At 35.5% G+C, this 19,403-nt stretch overlaps 1 protein-coding gene and 1 long non-coding RNA gene across 2 annotated transcripts; both read right to left on the bottom strand.

Moving 5' to 3' along the window:
* Positions 1–805: 805 nt before the first annotated feature.
* LOC141523735 (uncharacterized) lies at positions 806–17,877 on the bottom strand. Its single transcript, XR_012478572.1, has 2 exons — positions 17,284–17,877; positions 806–946 (listed from the first exon to the last, which is right to left on the bottom strand). It is a non-coding gene; the product is annotated as an uncharacterized LOC141523735 (long non-coding RNA).
* A 3-nt stretch (positions 17,878–17,880) lies between these two features.
* C5H6orf141 (chromosome 5 C6orf141 homolog) lies at positions 17,881–18,670 on the bottom strand. The gene has a single exon (XM_074237167.1). It carries the CDS (start codon positions 18,310–18,312, stop codon positions 17,932–17,934), a length of 381 nt encoding a protein of 126 aa, XP_074093268.1. The 5' UTR covers positions 18,313–18,670; the 3' UTR covers positions 17,881–17,931.
* Positions 18,671–19,403: the final 733 nt, after the last annotated feature.

Raw genomic sequence — 19,403 nt, 5'->3', positions numbered from 1 at the left:
CCCATCTCAGCAATGTAGGAAAAATGTCCATTTCCAAAGAGAAAAAAAAATTTCCCTGTTTGGAAGTTTCAGAGATGGTGACTAGAAATATTTTCATTCTGTCCTTGATTCTTAGTGATATTAGCCAACTGTATCTGTCACGCCCCTCTATATACAGTCTCTGACTGAAAACAAATATCTAAAATAGGTTTAATGGGAGACTTTAGAATAAGAAAATTTCTATTTGGGGTCCATAGATAATTTAGCTAACAAGTATAAGTAGATAGGAAACTGCAAAACTGTGAGGTGGACAATGATCCAAAAAGGTCTTGATGTTTCCATGAAGAGCTGAATCAAAAGGACACTATTAACATGGGAATTTTTTCTGGAAATTTTAGTGCACAAGAAGTGCACAGTGGATGGGAGTTTGATAACTGCAGCAATTACCTGTTATTTGATCGCATAAAAGAACTAGGAGTAAAAACCTATCTCCTCTGACTATATCCTGTGTTGTTTCTCCTCCTAATTAGAACAGTAACTACGGTAAGAGTACAGTAGTAGAGAGTGCATTACTTCATGTGGAAAAGGTCTGACAAGAATTAGTGGAGTATACACTGAGCCCATTGGAAGCTAGGAATAAAGGGGGGGCAGACATTTCTCTTCATTGTGGTTCATAGATGTTCATAGATGTTCAAAGATAGCAGTGTAGATCCAGATCAGACTTGTAGCACTAATAAATCCACACAAAATATATATCAGGAAGAGTAAATTTTGTTAAGACTTTGAAATCAGGCACAGCTCAGTAAAATTTGAGGAATGGTAGCAACCTGGTTCCCATCCTTAGAGAAGAGTGCTGGCTACAGTAATGAGCACCACACATGGTATAAATCAGGATTTATAGGATCAGGAAGCAGAAATGAAGAAGTCTTGTTTGTCTTCTCACTTCCCATCATGATTACTGGATAACCTGCAAAAAAGATTTTAAATTATTTCAGTGGAAGAAGTAAGGAGAAAAGAAAACAGTTTTTGTTAATTTAAAAAAAATATATTTTTAAAGAAAAAGATAGTAACTGAAAAAATATTAGGTGAAAAAAGTCACTTTGAGGTTTACAAAAACACTTTCTTTACATAACATTGTCTAATTTAAGTACCATAAATAACTATACTTTGTCTAGAACCACAAGCATTTGAGGTAGAATTTGGTCCAATTATTCTTGACTTCAAATCTAAGAGCACTCTATTCACTATAACCTGCTTCTAATATGCCTACCATGTTTTAAAAGTGTATGATGGACAAATAAATTAATATAATTGTAAAGTTCAAGAGAATCCTAAAAACCTTTGATCAACTGTTAGTGTCTTAAACCATATTGATTCACTCCACACTTCTCTCACAAGGTATAAGGACACCCACTCATGTCTGGAATGGCCCACTCACTCCATACTAATCAACCAATCTCAGTTTCCCAAAGAAGGACCTCCATTCCAAAGTTACAGTGAAATTCTTTATATAGTAACATCTGTGTGACATACAGTCACTACTTTACTAACTAAAATAGCATTCTCCAGCAGTGTAAGTAGTTTTCTAATCTCAGAAGGACAAAGGATTTATAATATCTTTTAATTTAGAATCATCCTCAAAAAGGTATTTGGAAAAGTGATGGGAGAAGGGCCTTAGAATGGGGCATGACTAACTATTGAAGTGAAATTTGGTCTCATACACTTCTTATGTGTCCCTGAGCAAGTCCCTTAACCCATATGCCTCAGTTTCCTCATTTGTAAAATGAAAATAATATAATATGGGGAATATAATATAATATAATAATATAATAAATTGGACTAATGATAATAATGTCTACATTTGAGAATTGCTGTGAGAATTAAATGAGATAATAGTAAAGTGTTTAACACATAGTAAGTACTATATAAATGTTAATTATTATTAGCTATTATTATCCTTGGAACTCATCCAACCAACTCTCTCTGGATCACATATCCATATATATAAAGTCAAACAGCCTTTTCATTCACCAGGATCTGTGTCATCCAATCAAATTGCATCAGAGCCCACAGAAAAAATAACTCATTGACTCAGTACAAGGGAAACAAACCTAACCAGTTCATTCACTTGGATTTTATGTCATCCAATTAGATCTCAGTATCTATCTTTCTATACCAGGAAACAGTAGGAATCAATTTTATTTTTGAGATGTTAACATAGGAGGTCACAGAATACTAGCAAATTATTAGTGAGAAAAAAATGTTTTGTATGTTACAATTTAATTCTTTGTGCTGCATTTTATGAATTATTTCATGGTTACTGTGTATAGAAAAGTACATATCAGAAATGGAAGCTTGTTGTAAAAAATTATATGCAGAAATGTGTATTTCAGCAATCTATAGTGAAAAATAAGTTTTTAGTGGTTTCAGGAATTTAACCGTATATTTCCCATAGGTTCTATGTATCATTTGATATATTTTTTTTGCAAGGCAAATGAGCTTAAGTGGCTTGCCCAAGGCCGCACAGCTAGGTAATTATTAAGTGTCTGAGACCAGATTTGAACCCAGGTACTCCTGACTTCAGGGCCAGTGTTTTATCCACTGCGCCACCTAGCCGCCCCTATTTGATTTTTATTTTGTATTGTTTTCTATGAATGTTATAATTGCAAAGTTGAGGATTGACTGTGTGTATAATTTCTTATGGATAAAAATTATTTAGATATTATATGTATGTTTGTATATATGTATGGATGTAAGTATATGTATATATGTGTTTTATACATCTTGAATACCAAGCCCTAATCAGAGAAATTTGATATAAATTCCCCCCCTTGACTACTTTCCTTCTTATCTTAGATGTATTAATATCTGTGCAAAAGCTTCTCAGTTTCAGGTTATTTCTTCTACTGTAAACAGATATTATATCCCTTCAATTACTTTTCTTTATTTTTTTAAGGTGATCCTTGGCAAAAAAAAAAGTTCCCTACCCCTTCCTCTAGATCCTCATCCTAAGATTCATGTCTTCTATAATTACCTGGTCCCTCAATTTATCTAAATTTCTCATGCTTTCAGATTTCAAGGTACCCATTCAAGGGTTTTCCCTCAAGGCATTCACTATTCTGGCCTTGTAGATCTTATAGAGATCCAACTTTTCTACTGTGTGACCTTTGGAACACAATTTTCCATTTTCTCCTTATTCCAGTGGGTAGAATATAGTCATGTATTCTTGGCATGTCTATTTCTTATTTTTAGAGGGTTTTCTCCCAGTGGATTGAGGAACTTTTCTGAATTTTTTTAAATTTAACCCCCATGTGTCTTGGAGTCTGAAGCTTTTAATTTTGTTGCTGTTTATTTGTTTGTTTTCTCCTGAAGATGATCACTGAATTCTTTTCATTTGGAATTCCACTTTATGTTCTGAGCAGTTTTCTTTCATTATGCTGTTAAGGTTTGTTATGATCATGTTCTTCTGGGAGACCTATGATCCTTAGGTTGTCTTGACATATCCTGTCTTTAAATTCAATATGTTTTGCTTGTTTAATAATATTTTCTTTTAATCTTATTTTCTTTTACTTCTCTTTTTTTCTACACTGTCTCTCACTTCTATATATTTGCATTCCCAATATCTAGTTCCCTCATTTGTTTCTTTGGTAAGACTTGTCATTGCAGTTTCAAGTTTTTCCTATTCTATTTATTATTTTACTGTGCAGGGCATATTCTATTCTCATAATTCTAGTTTCTCTTTTAAATCATTCAGGAAAAGCATGTTGTATCATGGTCTCCTCAAATCCCATGATTCTCTATCTCTATTCTCTACTGGGTAATTTTCTTTCATTTTCATTTTCTATTGGGTAATTTTCTTTCATTTCATTTCATTTGAAGTTCTTTACTAGATCTGGAGGTCATATTTCTTTTTGTTGATTTTGGATGATTTTCCTGTTGACTTATCTGTTTATGTTCAAAGTCTTTGAGTTTTTTCTTCCTGAAATTTTTAGTACTTTTTTGGGTATCTTTCCCCCCCCCTCTTATTTTCTTTATCACTTCCTCCCCTCTGTGGTTTCCTTGGGGTTGGATCTCAAAGAGTTGAGCTCAAAGTTTCAGCTTCCTCCCATCATGGTTCATTCAGAACTGGCTGGATACTCTGCTCTTCCCTTAGACTTGTGGAATATTGTACAATTTCCTACAGTTACAAGCAAGGTATCCATCTTGCCTTCTTACTTTTATACCCCATATCCAATCTGTTTCCAATTACTATTACCTTTGCAACATGTTTCAGTTGCACTTCCTTGTCTCCTCTCTCTACTGTTATCACTCTAATGCAGGCCCTTATCACTTTATTCCTGTACAATACTGCAATGGTTGGTCTCTCTGCCTCAAGTTTCTCCACACTCCAGTTTATCTTCCACTTTGCTACCAAAGCCATCAGTTTTGATTATTTCACACATCACCACCACCCTATCCCATCTCAAACTTCAGTGACTGTCTCCCCTTTCCAGGATCCAATAGAAATAGCATTTAAAGGGGCAGCTAGGTGATGCACTGGCCCTGGAGTCAGGACAACCTGAGTTCAAATCCAGCCTCAGATAATTAATAATTGCCTACTGGTGTGACCTTGGGCAAGCCACTTAACCCTATTGCCTTAAATAAATTAAAAAAAAAATTAAAAAAGAAACAGTATTTAAGGCCCTTTCTTACCTATTTGGTTTTTTTACACTTTACATATCATACTCCCACATATGATCCATTATGATCTGATGACATCAGCCTAACTTCTGTTTGTTGTTCCTAGAACAAGAGACTACATAGACACTGTCCCTCTTGACTGAAATTCTCTCTTCTCATTTCTGCCTTTTGATTTCCCTGACTTCCTTCAAGTATCAGCTAAATTTCACCTTCTATAGGAAGCATTTCTCAATTAATTACAGTACTAACTTCTCTTAATTGTCAATAATTTATCCTATATATAGTATGTTTGTACAGATAGTTGTTTTCAGAGTTTTTGTCTTTTGCCATTCTTTTTATCCCTGGTATTTAGCACAATGTCTGAAACAATAGGCACTTAAAAGCTTATCAACTAACTGACTAAAAGCTATGAAAGACAATACATCCTTCACCAATAAATTTTTTTTCTTAATACTTCTTATGCTCTTTCATTTTTTAACTGTTGCATATAGGAGAATAGGAGACAGTACTTTAAAAGGATACTAGAATTTTATACTAGAATCTCCTCTATAATATTCCATATAGATGGTACAGTTAGTTGTTCATTAATGTTTCTAATCCTGTCAAATCTTTGGTTGCTTGAGTTTTCCTTTCCATTATACCATGACTTCTCTTCATTACTTTAGTTTTGACTTTATTCTTAAACGTTCCACATTTTAGACCTTCAATTTCCACAACTTCAAGTTTTTGACAATTCATATTTCAAATATTTGATTAATTTAATATGTTAATAAAACAGTTTAATGGATGAAGAGTAGGCACTGGAGTCCAGAAGACTTGAATTCAAATTCTGACTTTTATACATACTATGTGAACCTTAACTCTTCAGCACCCTAGGACACTCAAAGATTATAAGTAACAAAGGAATAGCTTGTCTCTTCTCTTCACTATTATCCCTCTGATACAGGCCCTTATAATCTCATTCCTGGATAATCTGGAAACTCTCCCAAATTAATCAAATCACACCCCACTCCCACCCCTATCCAGTTTAGAGCCCAAAAAAACTGAAGTAATCCCAACGCTCAACTAGGTGGCACAGATAAAAGTGCCAGACCTGGATTTAAAAAGATTCTCTTCTAGTTCTAATCTGGCCTCAGATACTTCCTAACTGTGTGACAAGTCACTTAATACTGTTTGCTTCAATTTCCTCATCTGTAGAGCAGCTAGGAGGTGCAGTTAGGTGGCACAGTGAATAGAGTATAGGTTCTGGAGTCAGGAGGAACTGAATTCAAATTTGGTCTCAGACACTTAATTAGCTGTGTAACCTTGGTCAAATCACTTAACCCCATTGTCTTGCAAAACTAAAAAAAAAAAACAAAAAAAATTTTAAAATATTTCCTCTTCTATAAAATGAGCTGGAGAAGGAAATGGCAAAAATTACTCCAGTATTTTTGCAAAACAAACAAACAAATCCAAATGGGATCACAAAGATTTGAACAGGACAGAAACTACTGACTGTAATAACAAATCCCTACTCTCAAGGAGTATGTGTAATGGGTAAAAGGGGATATGGAGGCTTGTTCTTACAAAAGTAAGAAAATACAAAGCATATTTAAAAAAAAACACCTCAGTAATTTCAAAAGGAAAAGAGTGTTACTAATCAGGAGGATCAAAATAGGCCTCATCATGGCACCTAAACTGTATTTTTTCATATAGAAATAGATATATATTTACATAAAATTCAAGAGTGAGAATATGACATATGGCATCATAGTTACTGTAAACAGCAAAATAGCTCCAATGAAAAGATTTGCATGTACTCATTTATTGCCACTAAGCCTTCTTTGTTCTGTTTGTTTATAATATTTGATCTGACCTAAGAATGGCACAGAGATCTTCTACTGTCCTCCTGCTGTCAAGGACCAGGCCCTATGAGTAAGTTCCCCCAGTAAAGCTTGTTTAATTCCATGTTGACATGAATTCTTTCTTAGGCATCTCAGTATGCTGACAGAGTTGGGACTGTCCCTCTGGATGGTTAGATATGGGAAAATGAAGTTCAGGATAAATAAAGGACCTCTTTAAGGCCATATGGTATATAGGAAACCTCAAGTTACTTTATTCTGTTTTGATTTTTAAAATTTATACTACTTTTTCTATAATTCCATTTCCCACATTTGTTCTTTCAGGTCAGAGGATATGTGCAGGGGAGTCCCTAGCCAGAATGGAACTGTTTCTATTTTTTACCAGTCTCCTTCAGAAATTCACTTTCCACCCACCTCCTGGAGTCTCTAACATGGATCTGGATCTTACTCCAGACATTGGATTCACAACAAGGCCAATGCCCCACAAGATCTGTGCTCTGCCTTATTCTTAGGAGCCTTTCTTGGGTTCCTTTACCTATCTCCCCTGTTTCTTTTTTTCTTCTCTAGCACTGTCTTCCCTTCTGATCAGGGTTTACCATTCACATGTGGTAGATCAGATGATTACCCCAACCTCCTAATCTCACTTACCTAAAGAATCAATCTGGTTTAAATACAGAGATCCTTTTGACTCACTAGCAGGACTTTTTCAACTAATCATCCCTTTCCACTTGTTATAGGATAACACTTTTCTGTTGTTCCTTATTGCTTCAAATTTTTTTTTTTTTGCTTTAAAGATGGAAGTCTCAAGTTATTCCCAAATATCAGAAAAGCTTTCTGGAATCAGCCCCTTCAGTTGTCAGCACAAAGATAATGGTAACACACTCTGCCCTTGTTAGACCCACAGACATCTCCATAAATACACTGCTGAAAAAATCCACTTTCAAATTCCACCATTAGACACAGTTCATTAGTCTTAGTCTCATAAGCAAAGTACTGAAGGAAAAGGGGTATCAAACACAGTCTTTGTACTGATATGCAAAACTTACTAACTGCATAAATACTAGGTGTTGTAATCATTTGAGTGCACAAATTTCTGTCTACCATATCTACTTCTCTCTTTCTTTTCATAATTTACTCCAAATACAGGATAAGCCAGGAAAAATTTCTAAATAACATCAAATAAGCAAAATAAGTAAATCAATAAAAGTAAAAAAGCAAATAAGCAAAAGAAAATCTTGATTTACAGATTCAATTATTGTAATATGGCATGAAGGTGGGGAGAGAAAAGGGGAGAGGGTAGAGAAGATGAAAGAAAAAGTGACAGAGAGAGAAAGAGAGAGAGAGAGAGAGAGAGAGAAGAAAATATGCTAATCTCTTATCAGAGGTAAATTCTTCAGAGAGCTATGTCAGATCCTTAGTACATGCTCCAAGTCATATAATCAGAACTATTCAGTTGCTCAACTACTTTTTTTTGACTCTTTAAAAGTCTATTTCTTTTTTTAATCTCCATACACACAAAATTTAATGTGTTTCCAAACATCACAATGATAGTTATTAAACCATTTAAAGTTTGAGCAGGTACCATTTGAACCCGAAAAGAACATGGAATTAGGATGAGCCAGAAGCTGTATCTCCCCCAAAATGCTTCTGCCTTTCCACCTTCCAATTACTGATTGCTTATCAGACAGATTTTTTTGACTCACTCTTTTTTTTTAAGGATATAAGCTGGTGGTCATAATTATGATGATTCCAGACATTTTTATAGTGCTACAGCACTTTTCATGTATCCTTTCATTTGCTCCTCACACTGGGCTTGGAAGTGGGTGTTTAAAGCATCATTATCTGGTGATTGATAAGAAACAGAGATTCAAAGACTAAATAATTGGCTGAAGGCCCAAGCTGAATATCTGTGGAAGAATCTGATAAAATCCCAACTGGATTTTCCAGTTTACAACTCAGTCTTTGCCACTGAACAAATAACCAATAATGAATACTTTTGAAAATAGTGCAAATGTCCAAAAATACAGCTTTGAAGATGGAATCCACCTTATTTTCACATATTAGTCTGCAGAAATGGAGGCTGAATTTTCATTAAGTCTGATTTGCAAGTTAGGATTTCATTAGAGATCATTTTGACTATATCGCAAATCCTTCAGATCCAAACTTAGACTCCCTTAAATTTTTCCTCTTTCAAAAGTCATGTAGATGTTCCATTTCTTTTTTCCTCTTCTACAAAAATTAATTTCCCTGAGTAGATCTTTGTTCCTTTGTACATTGTTCTTATGAGTGCAATTACAAAGTCATCAAGGTGTTCAACAGTTATGACCATGTTTTTCTTCTCTAAAAATTCAAATGACTATTCCACCTATTTTCTTATCCTCAAACTCCATATGTGCTGTCTAAGCAAAATGTAACTGAGTCTGTGGGAGAGAGTGTATAGAAATTATATTTCTTCAATAAACTTTCAACTTTTCCCTGGTAGGAGTCTGAGTCTATGCAATTGCATACCTTTATCATTCAACAGGTAATAAGTTTGCGCACTAGGCACAATACTAAGATCTGGGGCAGTATGTTTTCATTTCTTCATTTGTAAACTCTGGGATGCTGTTTTAGTTAATCATAAACTAACAACATTTCTGAGACATAAACTAACAACATTTCTGAGACATGTTCACATCTAGACTGAACATAACCTATAAAACCTTAGGGATTAGGATAGTAGCAGTTACTAAAAACATTAGTAACTTTATCTTAAAATTCCAAAGACTATTTTGCTTTAATAAATAGTCAATCTTTTGCAACCCTTTTCATTAATTGGCAATTTAAATATCCAATGATCTCCCTAGATCTCTTTCTTTTTCTCTCACTGGAGGAAACAAGCTGAATAGTTTGCTAGCAGTGATTAGAGTTGTTGTGAGGATCAAAAGAAATCTGAAATCTAAAGGGCTTTGCAAACCCTAAGGCAAAAATAAATGTCAGCTTTTATTAATAAGAAATTATCTATCACCGATTTAGAACAGGATGGGATCTTACAGGCTAATTTGATTCACTTTATTTTAAACATAAAGAAAGGAAGACAAAGGTAAATTGACATGCCTAATATGAACTAGAATCAGTGGTAGAGTTGAGAGACAAAACCATCTTCACTTTTCTATCTTATTACATTTCCTCTTCTAGTTTCTTCCTTTTCCTAATTCTATGAACTTTTTACATTAACATTATAGTCTTTATGGTATTTATATATATAATATATATATTTAAATAAATATATATGTATGTATATATGTATATCCTCATTATATTATAGAGAACATGGACAACCCAAAGTTTGTCAGTCATTAAAAGTTAAGGAAAGAGATGAGATTCAAAAGCAGATTAAAAAAATGTAGTATCACAGTAACATTTCAAATCTCCAGTGTTCATATAAACAATGACCTACAAAAAGGTCTAAAATTGTCAAATTTGTGACCCAAGGAGCCAGAACTAGTTATGAACAATGAGTTTTGTACTTTAAATATGTGTGTGTGTGTGTGTGTGTGTGTGTGCGTGCGCGCGTGCGTACGAATGACTTATTTTTCTGTGCCTTTAAGAAACAGAAGTGGTTGGAAAGTCACCTTTCACATGAATACCTATCTCTATTCCTTCCATATCAAAAAGGACCATAACCAAACTGATTGGAGGGATTACAGTGAGTCTATTACAGTGAAAAGTATACTGTGCAAGGTATCCTTTTCATTTGCTATTACCAGAATCATTCCTTTTCATGATCTTTTCTATAGGAAACAGGATTATTGGAGATGATCTGGCTACTGCAGGAGGCTCAGCTGTAATTTAGTTTCAATTGCCCCATATCATGGAGTGCTTCAGCAATGCCTGGCAAGCATTAGCTTGCTATCCAATATGCTATCCAATGACAGAATGTGACTATGACATACATCCTAACCTATCTCTCAGTGTTAATCTTCAGTCTTGCCTTTCCTCTTAACCTCTTTGACTTGTAAATTATCAGTATGATACAATTGGCAATAGCTTAATTACTAGTACAACATTAGCTTGAGATTCATAAAGTATACTAATCTGCCATTAATACACTTCCTAAAGCTGGATCTCATTGGAAGCCACATGAACTGTGACATCTTCAATGTACCTCACTTGGGATAATCCATTCCAGGACGGCCCTGCCTTTCACAAAAAATGAAAAGAGCTCTCTCCAGGGCTCTCACTAGTTTCCCTGAGATCAGTCACATTACCACACTGGACACCTCTCAGTGCCTGGCTCCACTAGGTCCATTCAGGGACCTGAACTCCAATTCCTTTCAATTGACTGAGTATAACAGAAGCCACAGCCCTATGTCTCAGGACCAATTAACCCAAGCTCAACTGTTGAAAGTCTTTTAATCAGATCAAATTGGCAATTCTAAAAGGTGAAAATCCTCTTTAAGTAACCTTCTCAGATCCAAATTTGAATGTAATAGTCAATTAAATAAACAAAGACTAGTCTTGTCTCCCTATAATCCATCAGGATAGGACCTGAAAGGATGAGAATCCCCATATTTTGTGAAGGTCTTTTAGTATAACAGGTCCACAGTGAAGAGTGATACTTTTCTGGATTAATGAATTATTGCTAAAGATCCCTCTGCTCTTAAAGGAGCTATCTCAAAACATATCAGGGAACTCCTTTGATGAACAAATAGTGAAACCCCCACCTATTAATGATCCTAACTTCTGATTGTTCAAATACATAACTATGCTCCTCCCAAAACCAAGTTCAGTTTCACTGAGCTCCTTTCATTAATGATTGATTGCAGGCTGAGATGAACATTAATTACAAGCCCTTAAGAGAACTTGTCTTTTATTAAAGCTAAACTCCTACAGGTTTGTCACAGGTTAAACTGTATTTGTGAAACTGATGACAGGTGGGATAGGAGGTCAGCATTGCTGGAGTTTTGTGAAGTGCTTTGGGGTTCATTTATTTGTGAAAAATTCACAGAAATTTATTTCACTTGTTATTGCAGCACTTTAAGGTGACAAGTAACAAAGCACAGAGGTAGCAACATAAGCTAAATTTCCCATGGAAATTCACAGTAAGGTAAGGAAAGTGAATTTTTTAAGAAGATAGTAAAGTTAAGAGAAGAAAGTACCCATGCTTGACAGCTGGGCTGAGGGGCAGTACAAGAGGAGTAGAAAGGGGGAGGGGAAAAGAAGAAAAGATAGCAATAACCCCAAGATTGCAATCAGGCTTAAAGCAGCTCTGTAGAGAGGGAAAATTGAACTTTTTCAAAAAACTCTTTGGGGGGGGGGGCTAGGTGGCACAGTGGATAAAGCACTGGCCCTGGAGTCAGGAATACCTGAGTTCAAATCAGGTCTCAGACACTTGATAATTACCTAGCTGTGTGGCCTTGGGCAAGCCACTTAACCCCATTTGCCTTGCAAAAATAAAACTATTAAAAAAAACCTCTTTGGGGAGGGATTAGGTAGAGTTAGTGCAGAACTGGGAAGGAATTAGGGAGGGATTAGGATAGTAGCAGGGAACAAAGGAGTGGCTTAATTCTTGACAAATGGTAGTGTCTTTATATAGTGTCTTTATACCTATCTGGAAGGGTTCAGAGTTTTATTTTAACTTTAAGGATTATATGACACTCATAGGTGCTAGTTTCAGAATCTTTGGTAAGACAAAGCACCCTAACCTGGAGATGCCATTTGAGATAGAAACATATACCAGACTAGCACAGGGTCAACATAAAAAATGAAGAAGGATTAACAGTTTTAAAGATTAATTGTTTTAACTGAGTGCTTGTTTGGACTAGGGTTTGTTAATTGAGGAGGGAACTTAGATATATTTCTTGCTAACAGAGGGTTTGCCTGTAAATACAAAGCCAATACCAAAAGGAAAATATTATAGTAATATGGGAAAAGAAAAGGATTATGCCTCTAATACAGAAAAAGGGGAAAAAAAGATTGCAATATTTCTCTGTCCAGAGTTCCCCTGCTTCAAAATGTTTAACAAAATAAAAAATATAATTCAACATAGGTAGTGTTAATTTATAGCTTGCTACACCATTATGCTACTCACTTCTATAAAATTGGTCCAATTAATCAGGCCCAGCAATGGTTATCCTTTAGTTATGAGGACTTCAAGAAAACCAAATTGTTTTCTTTTTTATAATTTTTTTATTTTTATTTAAGGCAATGGAGTTAAGTGACTAGCACAAGTTTACACAGCTAAGCAATTATTAAGTGTCTGAGGCTATATTTGAACTAAGGTACTCCTGACTCTACTGCACCACCTAGCTGCCCCTAAAAAAACCAAATTGTTTTCTGAAATATGGCAGGTATTTTGGTTCAAGGTTCATATAGAATTCAATTAGGCAAATATTGCTTAATGTACCTAGGAGGAACAAGGCACTAAGGAAATAAAGACATAAAAGTGTCAGCTCTCAGGAAGTTTTAGATTCTCCTGGATTCCAAAAAGAATTCCCTAGGAAGTGAGTACAGTTAAAGGAGAAAATAATAACTCTAGAAAAATGCATTACATACCCTAAACATTAGGTAGTATCATCCTCATTTTATAGGTAAGGCTTACAAAGGTGGAATGCATTGTTCCTCATCACTCATCCCATGGGAATTGTGAAAAATAATTCATTTGAACCCCTAATCTATTCCAATCAGTATCAATCCATTTGATATGATTCCATAGGGACAGTGAATATAACTAGTTATTAGGCCCCAGAGCTGTGAGTTGCAGATTGCAGGATCTCTTATATAATCATAGAACATTAGCTATATAGGTCCTCCACCCTTGTTTTTTCTTGTCACAGTGACCAAGTCCAGGGTGACAAGGTTGCCTCAATTACAGAGAAAGTTCTCCAACTTATTTTTGCAACTTTGGACTATTCTTTTTTATCCAGTGTGAGCAAGTGACCATCTTATGACCACCTAGTCAACAGAGATATTGCTTGTGAATATCCACAAAACAAGGGGGCCTTCACCAGCAGTTTTAATTTGTTGAAAAATAAATGTGTTAACCTTCCCAGCCTTTGTCCTAAACAAAGACAAAAGTTACCAGAGATTCTGTGCTTAAGAAAGAGCAAAACAGAATTAAGTTGACAAGCATATTTAATAATAAGTGGAGAATTAGGCTAGCATGCATAATGAGGTTCAACCCCCACAGATGGTAGTGTCCTTTTCATTAAATAACAATGTATTTTGGGAGGAGTGATCTGATATGTCAAAACTTATAAATATAGGACTCTGGAAGAAAGAAGAGGGCACCTCACACACTTGTTTAGAGAGGGCCAAATATCATCTAATAAAGTACCTCAGTCTCTTACTTTAGGGTGGACAATTCTCCATAGTATCACAAGTAGTACCAAATTCAGGTTTTCTTGTCTCTTCCAAATCCATCTCATTGATTAATAAACAATCTACCTCTAGAGGCAAAAATCACTTAAACAATTCATTTAATTTCCTATATCCCTGATCAGTAGCTAAAGTATTTCTCATTGAATTTTCTTTCAATTGTTATAGAATTCTGAACTAAATTTCTCTTAAATTTTTTTATGAAATTAAAAATCAGAAACAAATGTGATCATTTCAATATACAAAGGAGAACAGAAAAGAAGATTGTACATGAATTGGGCTATGTGCTTGGAATACAAAAGTAAACAAAACAATGCTAAAGGCCACAAACATCTGTCTTCCTGAACCAAAGTAAACTGGAAAAACTAGTTTTTAAAATAGTGAAACACAACTTCTAAATTCTTCTATACAATGAGAAAGGGAAAGGGATACTCTTAAATTTCCCCATCCTGGCTGAGGCTAAAACCTTACCTAAACAAAAGGATTTTCTAGGAATGAGACCTTTTGAGAATGCAGCAAGTCCAACCAAATTATTCAGTACTCTTGCAACACATTTTAAAGCACAGGAAGGACTTTTAAAGTGCACATAGAAGGAAACTATTTAAACCTATTGGAAGGCCTAGTTAAGTGACTCCAGATAGATTAGGCATATATATATATATATATATATATATATATATATATATATATGTATATACTAAATACTTGTTGATTGAAAGGAGGAAGAATGAAATAATTTTCTTTTTTCTCACTTATGAATAGCTTGAACAATAGAGCTGAATTCCTCAGAAGAAATAATTCAGAAAGCCAAGATGAGACTTCCATACAGAAAACAACCAGAATACATTTTAGATTTTACACTGGAAAAACTTGAGAATGGGGTTAGAAAGCCTAAGGAACCTTTACTTATAGTTAATACAGAAGTTTTTAATTTTTTTGGTCTTAAAACCCCTTTACATTATCAAAATTTATTGAGGAGCCTCCTTTCAAAGAACTTTGGTTTGTGTGAGTTAGACTTATCAGTATTTACCATATTCAAAGTAAAAAAAATTCATATAATTAATTAATAATTAACAAAACTAAAATAATTTTAATGTCATGTATCCCCAGAAAATTTTAGTGATCCTTTGGGAGAATCATTAGTAAAGAATCACCTAAATGCAAAAATCTTTTTGACAAGGAACAAGAACAAAACTTCAATAAAGGCCTTTGGTTTCTAAAGGATTTGGGGGTTTTGACTTCTCTGACAAATGAATGATAAAGCATTTTTAAGTTCTTATTATGGGCCAAAAACTGGCCTATGTGCTTGGGATATAGCAGTAAGCAAAACAATGCTAAAGGCCACACACATCTTCTGTTCTCTTGAACTACAACATAAACTGAAAAAACTAGTTTTCAAAATAGTGAAACAGAACTTCTAAATTTTTCTATATGGTAAGTAAAAGTTCCTGAATAGAAGGGGGTACCACACGGAAATAGCAAAATTGTGAACATTCATAGTCCGGGTGGGAGATTGTGCCATAGTCTAAAGGAAGCTGTGCTTTATGCAATACCTCTAGGTCTCCTGTATTTTACCTTCAATTTGGGATTATAATCATGACTGAAAGAGACCTGGATTAGAAAACTTTTAAAGTCCCTTGGAATTTTCACCCCTATAAAAAGTTATGTTAGACTACCTAATGTTTGTTCATTTTAGACTGACTTTACACATTATCTTAAAATCTTAGATTTTAAGCTGGAAGGAATTTATAAGTCATGCAGTCCAATTTCCTTACTTTAGCAAAGAGGAAACAGACCTAGAGAAATGAAGGGATTTGCCCAAGATCATTTTAAGTACTAAATGGTGGAGTTATTATTTAAAATCAGGTAGTTTGCTTTCAATTTAAGCACTGTCCACTTAACCTTGATGATCTCACATCAGACTAATCTACCCTATTAGCATCAAATTGTGTTTATGTTTAGGCTCCAGCTACAGAGACAAAGTCTATTATATGTTCCATAAATAGCCACGTGTCTTTATGTCATTTAATCTCTGTTACTTCACCTTTAATATGGAATTGCAATCTTGCTTTACCAGACTGAAGAGATCTGGATTAGAAGACTTTTCATGCCCCTACAATCAATAGTTCTACATGTTTAGGGATTTAAAAAAATGTATGTAAAACATTTAGAATAAAACATTGCTCAACTACTTACTTAGAATTATAGTTGATAATTGAAAAGGATCATAGAGAACATCTAGTCTGATGTAGAACCACTTACTTTACAAATGATGAAACTGAGGCCTAAAAAGGTTAAGGACTAGAAGGGCTATTTAAGATATGATGGATAGCATTTGATTTGAAGTCTAATACTAGCAGTATAAACATTGATAACTGACAATCATTATTGCCTCACCTACCTCACCTGTAAAATGGAAATAGAACCTAACTCAAAGAAATATATAAAATATTTTGCAAACTTTGAAGCAGTATATAAAATTTTATTATTTTAAACTTAGATTCCATTTGGTTTATTTAATGTTTTAACTTACAAAATTTTTCTATGTCTGTTATATTTAGTTCAGTCAGCTTGGGTTATAAATGAGAAAACTTGAACACTATGAGGGATAATTACCAGGAGGATAGGAAGAACATCCTTACCTCTTCCTGGCACCTAACAAAATTCTTGATACAGAATAAGGCACTTAAAAAGTGTTGGTTAAATTGCGATCAATTTTAGTTAGAGTATATTTTGTTATTCTTAAGTATTCAGAAAACCAGAAGTAATTTTGTTCATTTAATTTTTAATGACCTACTATAATAAACACAATATACAAAAACAAAAGGAATTAAATGAAATCCAATCATTTCAATGCCAAGCAAAGGAAAAACATACCATCAGTTCTGCTTTGGTTATTAGTTGTATATTAGAAAACCATAGGTTACTGTATTTTATTAAATTGCTCAATCACAACGTACATCCTCAATAAGTGTAATTGTACTGTGTTTTAACCTCAAAACAATAATCCTTTGGTTAGAAAGTAGTGAACTGGAAGGACCACATTTAACTCTCTCCAATGATGCCTAGTCTAAGTGGAATCCCCCAGTTGTTGGTGCCCTATCCAGCCCCCCAGATGTTTTATTTTTATTTTTTGTCTATATGTTGTCTCCCTTTTATAGACAATAAGTTCTTTTAAAGAACTGCTTCATTTTAGTTTTTAAATCTCCAGGGTCTATCACTGTGCCTGCTATATACTAAATGTTCATTAGGGAAAAAAAGCAAGAAGTGACTGACCATTTTGGGGGAAATCTTCATGGAAGGGATTGCCTCTGCAATAATTCCCTCAACTACCCCCCCCTTTTTCTTTTTTCATAACACCCAGAAGCAATAAAGAAAACATGTATCAGAAATTTGGAGAGTGAGAGGAAATGATTTTACTTACTGCCCTGTCTTGTCATTCCTTTTCCACTCAATTCTTCTTTGGCACTTTCTCAAATAAATCCTTCATTTTTGTATGTAACTGCATTAGTTATGGGCTGTCGAAAACTTCCAGTCTATAACTTCTTCGTTACCTTCTTAGAAAGTGAAAGGAACCAGGAGAGTAACAAGTTTCTTTTTTTTTTCAGAACTTCAAGGAAAGAAGGAAGCTTTTTGCTCCAATTCCTCGGTAGTATTTAACCGTCCAAGGCGTGTCACAGTATCAAATATCCCAGACACAAGAGAGAACATTTTGTTTACAGTTTCACAAAGATTTCTATTACTTAGTCCGCTTCTCTGCTGTATGTTCCCAGCCTTATAAAACGGGTGGTTAGATCAGGTCATTCGGGACTGATAAGTTTTGAGTTTCTAAAACATAAAAGTATATTTTTTCTTGGAGGTTTTCATCAGTTACCACTCGGAGCCTTCAAATAGGCTGCCCTATTTTCTTTTTCCTCCTGGAATAACAACTTTAGGAGTCTGATAAGAGTCTTTTTTTCAGGAAGCGGCTTCCTTTGAGACAGGCACTTTAGATTCCAAATGCGCCTCAGCCCTCCCCCCCCCCCCCCCCCCCCACCCCTGGTCTATTTCATGTAGTTTCAGGAAATTCTCTCTATCCCTTGTAGGTCCAGAAACTAACAGAAGTCATGGAGCGTTCCTCTGTTTTCAGAGTCATTTGTCCTTTCAGCCACGCGGTCTGCAGAATCTCCTGCTTCACTTGGTAATCCATAACCCGCACGAGCACAGACCTGGGGGGTTGGGGCGGCAAATTCTTGGCTTCTGCTCCTAATGGGTCTTCTAGACTGCTTTCCGGAATCGGCTTCGTCGCAGAGCCTGGAGAAGGGCCTTGTAGCTCCTGTTCAATTTCTTTGCCATTCTTCAGGTCCCCGCCGCTCACATTCCCTCCTGTCCTGTAGTCCCTGTGAATCCCGAGCCACCGTTCTGGAGCGAGAAGAAAGAGGACCTTGTCTCTGACCTTGGAATGGTGGTCCATGCTTGCTCCTCTTCTTTATTCTGTCGCTGCTGAGGCTGCATTTCCCCCTCTTTGGATCCCAACTTCTACTGGAATTTCCGTTGGCTCCCGCTGGGTGACTAGGAAGTGCGGACAGAGTTGGATAGAAATGAAGGAAATCTCAAGACTCAACTTGTTCTGAAATTCAAGGTGAGTTCCGCAATTCTGACTTACACCTCCTAATCACAAGTCAGTCAGTCAGTTAGGTGAATCAGCCTGGCTTCCAGCTCTGAATTGACTTTGTCCCCACTCGGGGGAGGAGTATTCTAATTTATTCAACAGGTACTTATGCAGCATAACGGGGCTAAAGGAGGGGAAAATACCAGACTAAACATCTGTATCATCCAAGTAGGGGAGCCTTGGGCAAAATGTTGAAGTTGGCAGAATTTGCCTTTGCCTCTCCCCGCCCCTTCCCTGCCCCCCCCTCCTGTAACAACTCTATCAACATCTTCCCTTCCCCCCAACCCTTTTCAAGGAAAAACACCCTCTCTGGGTAGCTAGGTGTTGAGGTGGATAAAGCACCCGCCCTGGAGTCAGGAGTACCTGAGTTCAAATGTGACCTCAGACATTTAATAATTACCTAGCTGTGTGGCCTTGGGCAATCCACTTAACCCTGAGTTCAAATCTGGACTCAGACACTTAATAATTACCTAGCTGTGTGGCCTTGGGCAAGCCACTTAACCCCGTTTGCCTTGCAAAAACCTAAAAAAAAAAGGAAATAAATCTTCTAATAAAACTTTTATTTCTTTTTTTTAATTTTGCAGACCATGTGGTGCAGTATCTATCAGAGTTATTTCTCATTCCCGAGTGTTCTTTTTCAATGCCTTTTTTCTTTCTTTGTCCATTATGCTTTTATCTTTTCTATATTCTAATTCTCTGACTCATCTTTACTTCCTCCTTCCCTCCTTTTTCCATTCCTACTTTCCCCATCTCTTCCCTTCCTTTTCTCCCTTCCCTGTCATCTTTCTTTTCCTTCTCAATACTCCCCAAAAGGCCCACTCCTTCTCTAGACTATTATTTCGATTTGTTCTCCAGAGCACGAGTGAACTTTTTTCTCTCTGCAAGAAACATGA

Source organism: Macrotis lagotis, chromosome 5, assembly GCF_037893015.1.
Source record: "Macrotis lagotis isolate mMagLag1 chromosome 5, bilby.v1.9.chrom.fasta, whole genome shotgun sequence".
Classification (NCBI taxonomy): Eukaryota; Metazoa; Chordata; class Mammalia; order Peramelemorphia; family Peramelidae; genus Macrotis; species Macrotis lagotis.
The sequence above is the reverse complement of the archived record's forward strand: the minus strand, read 5'-3'. Positions and strand labels throughout refer to the sequence as shown.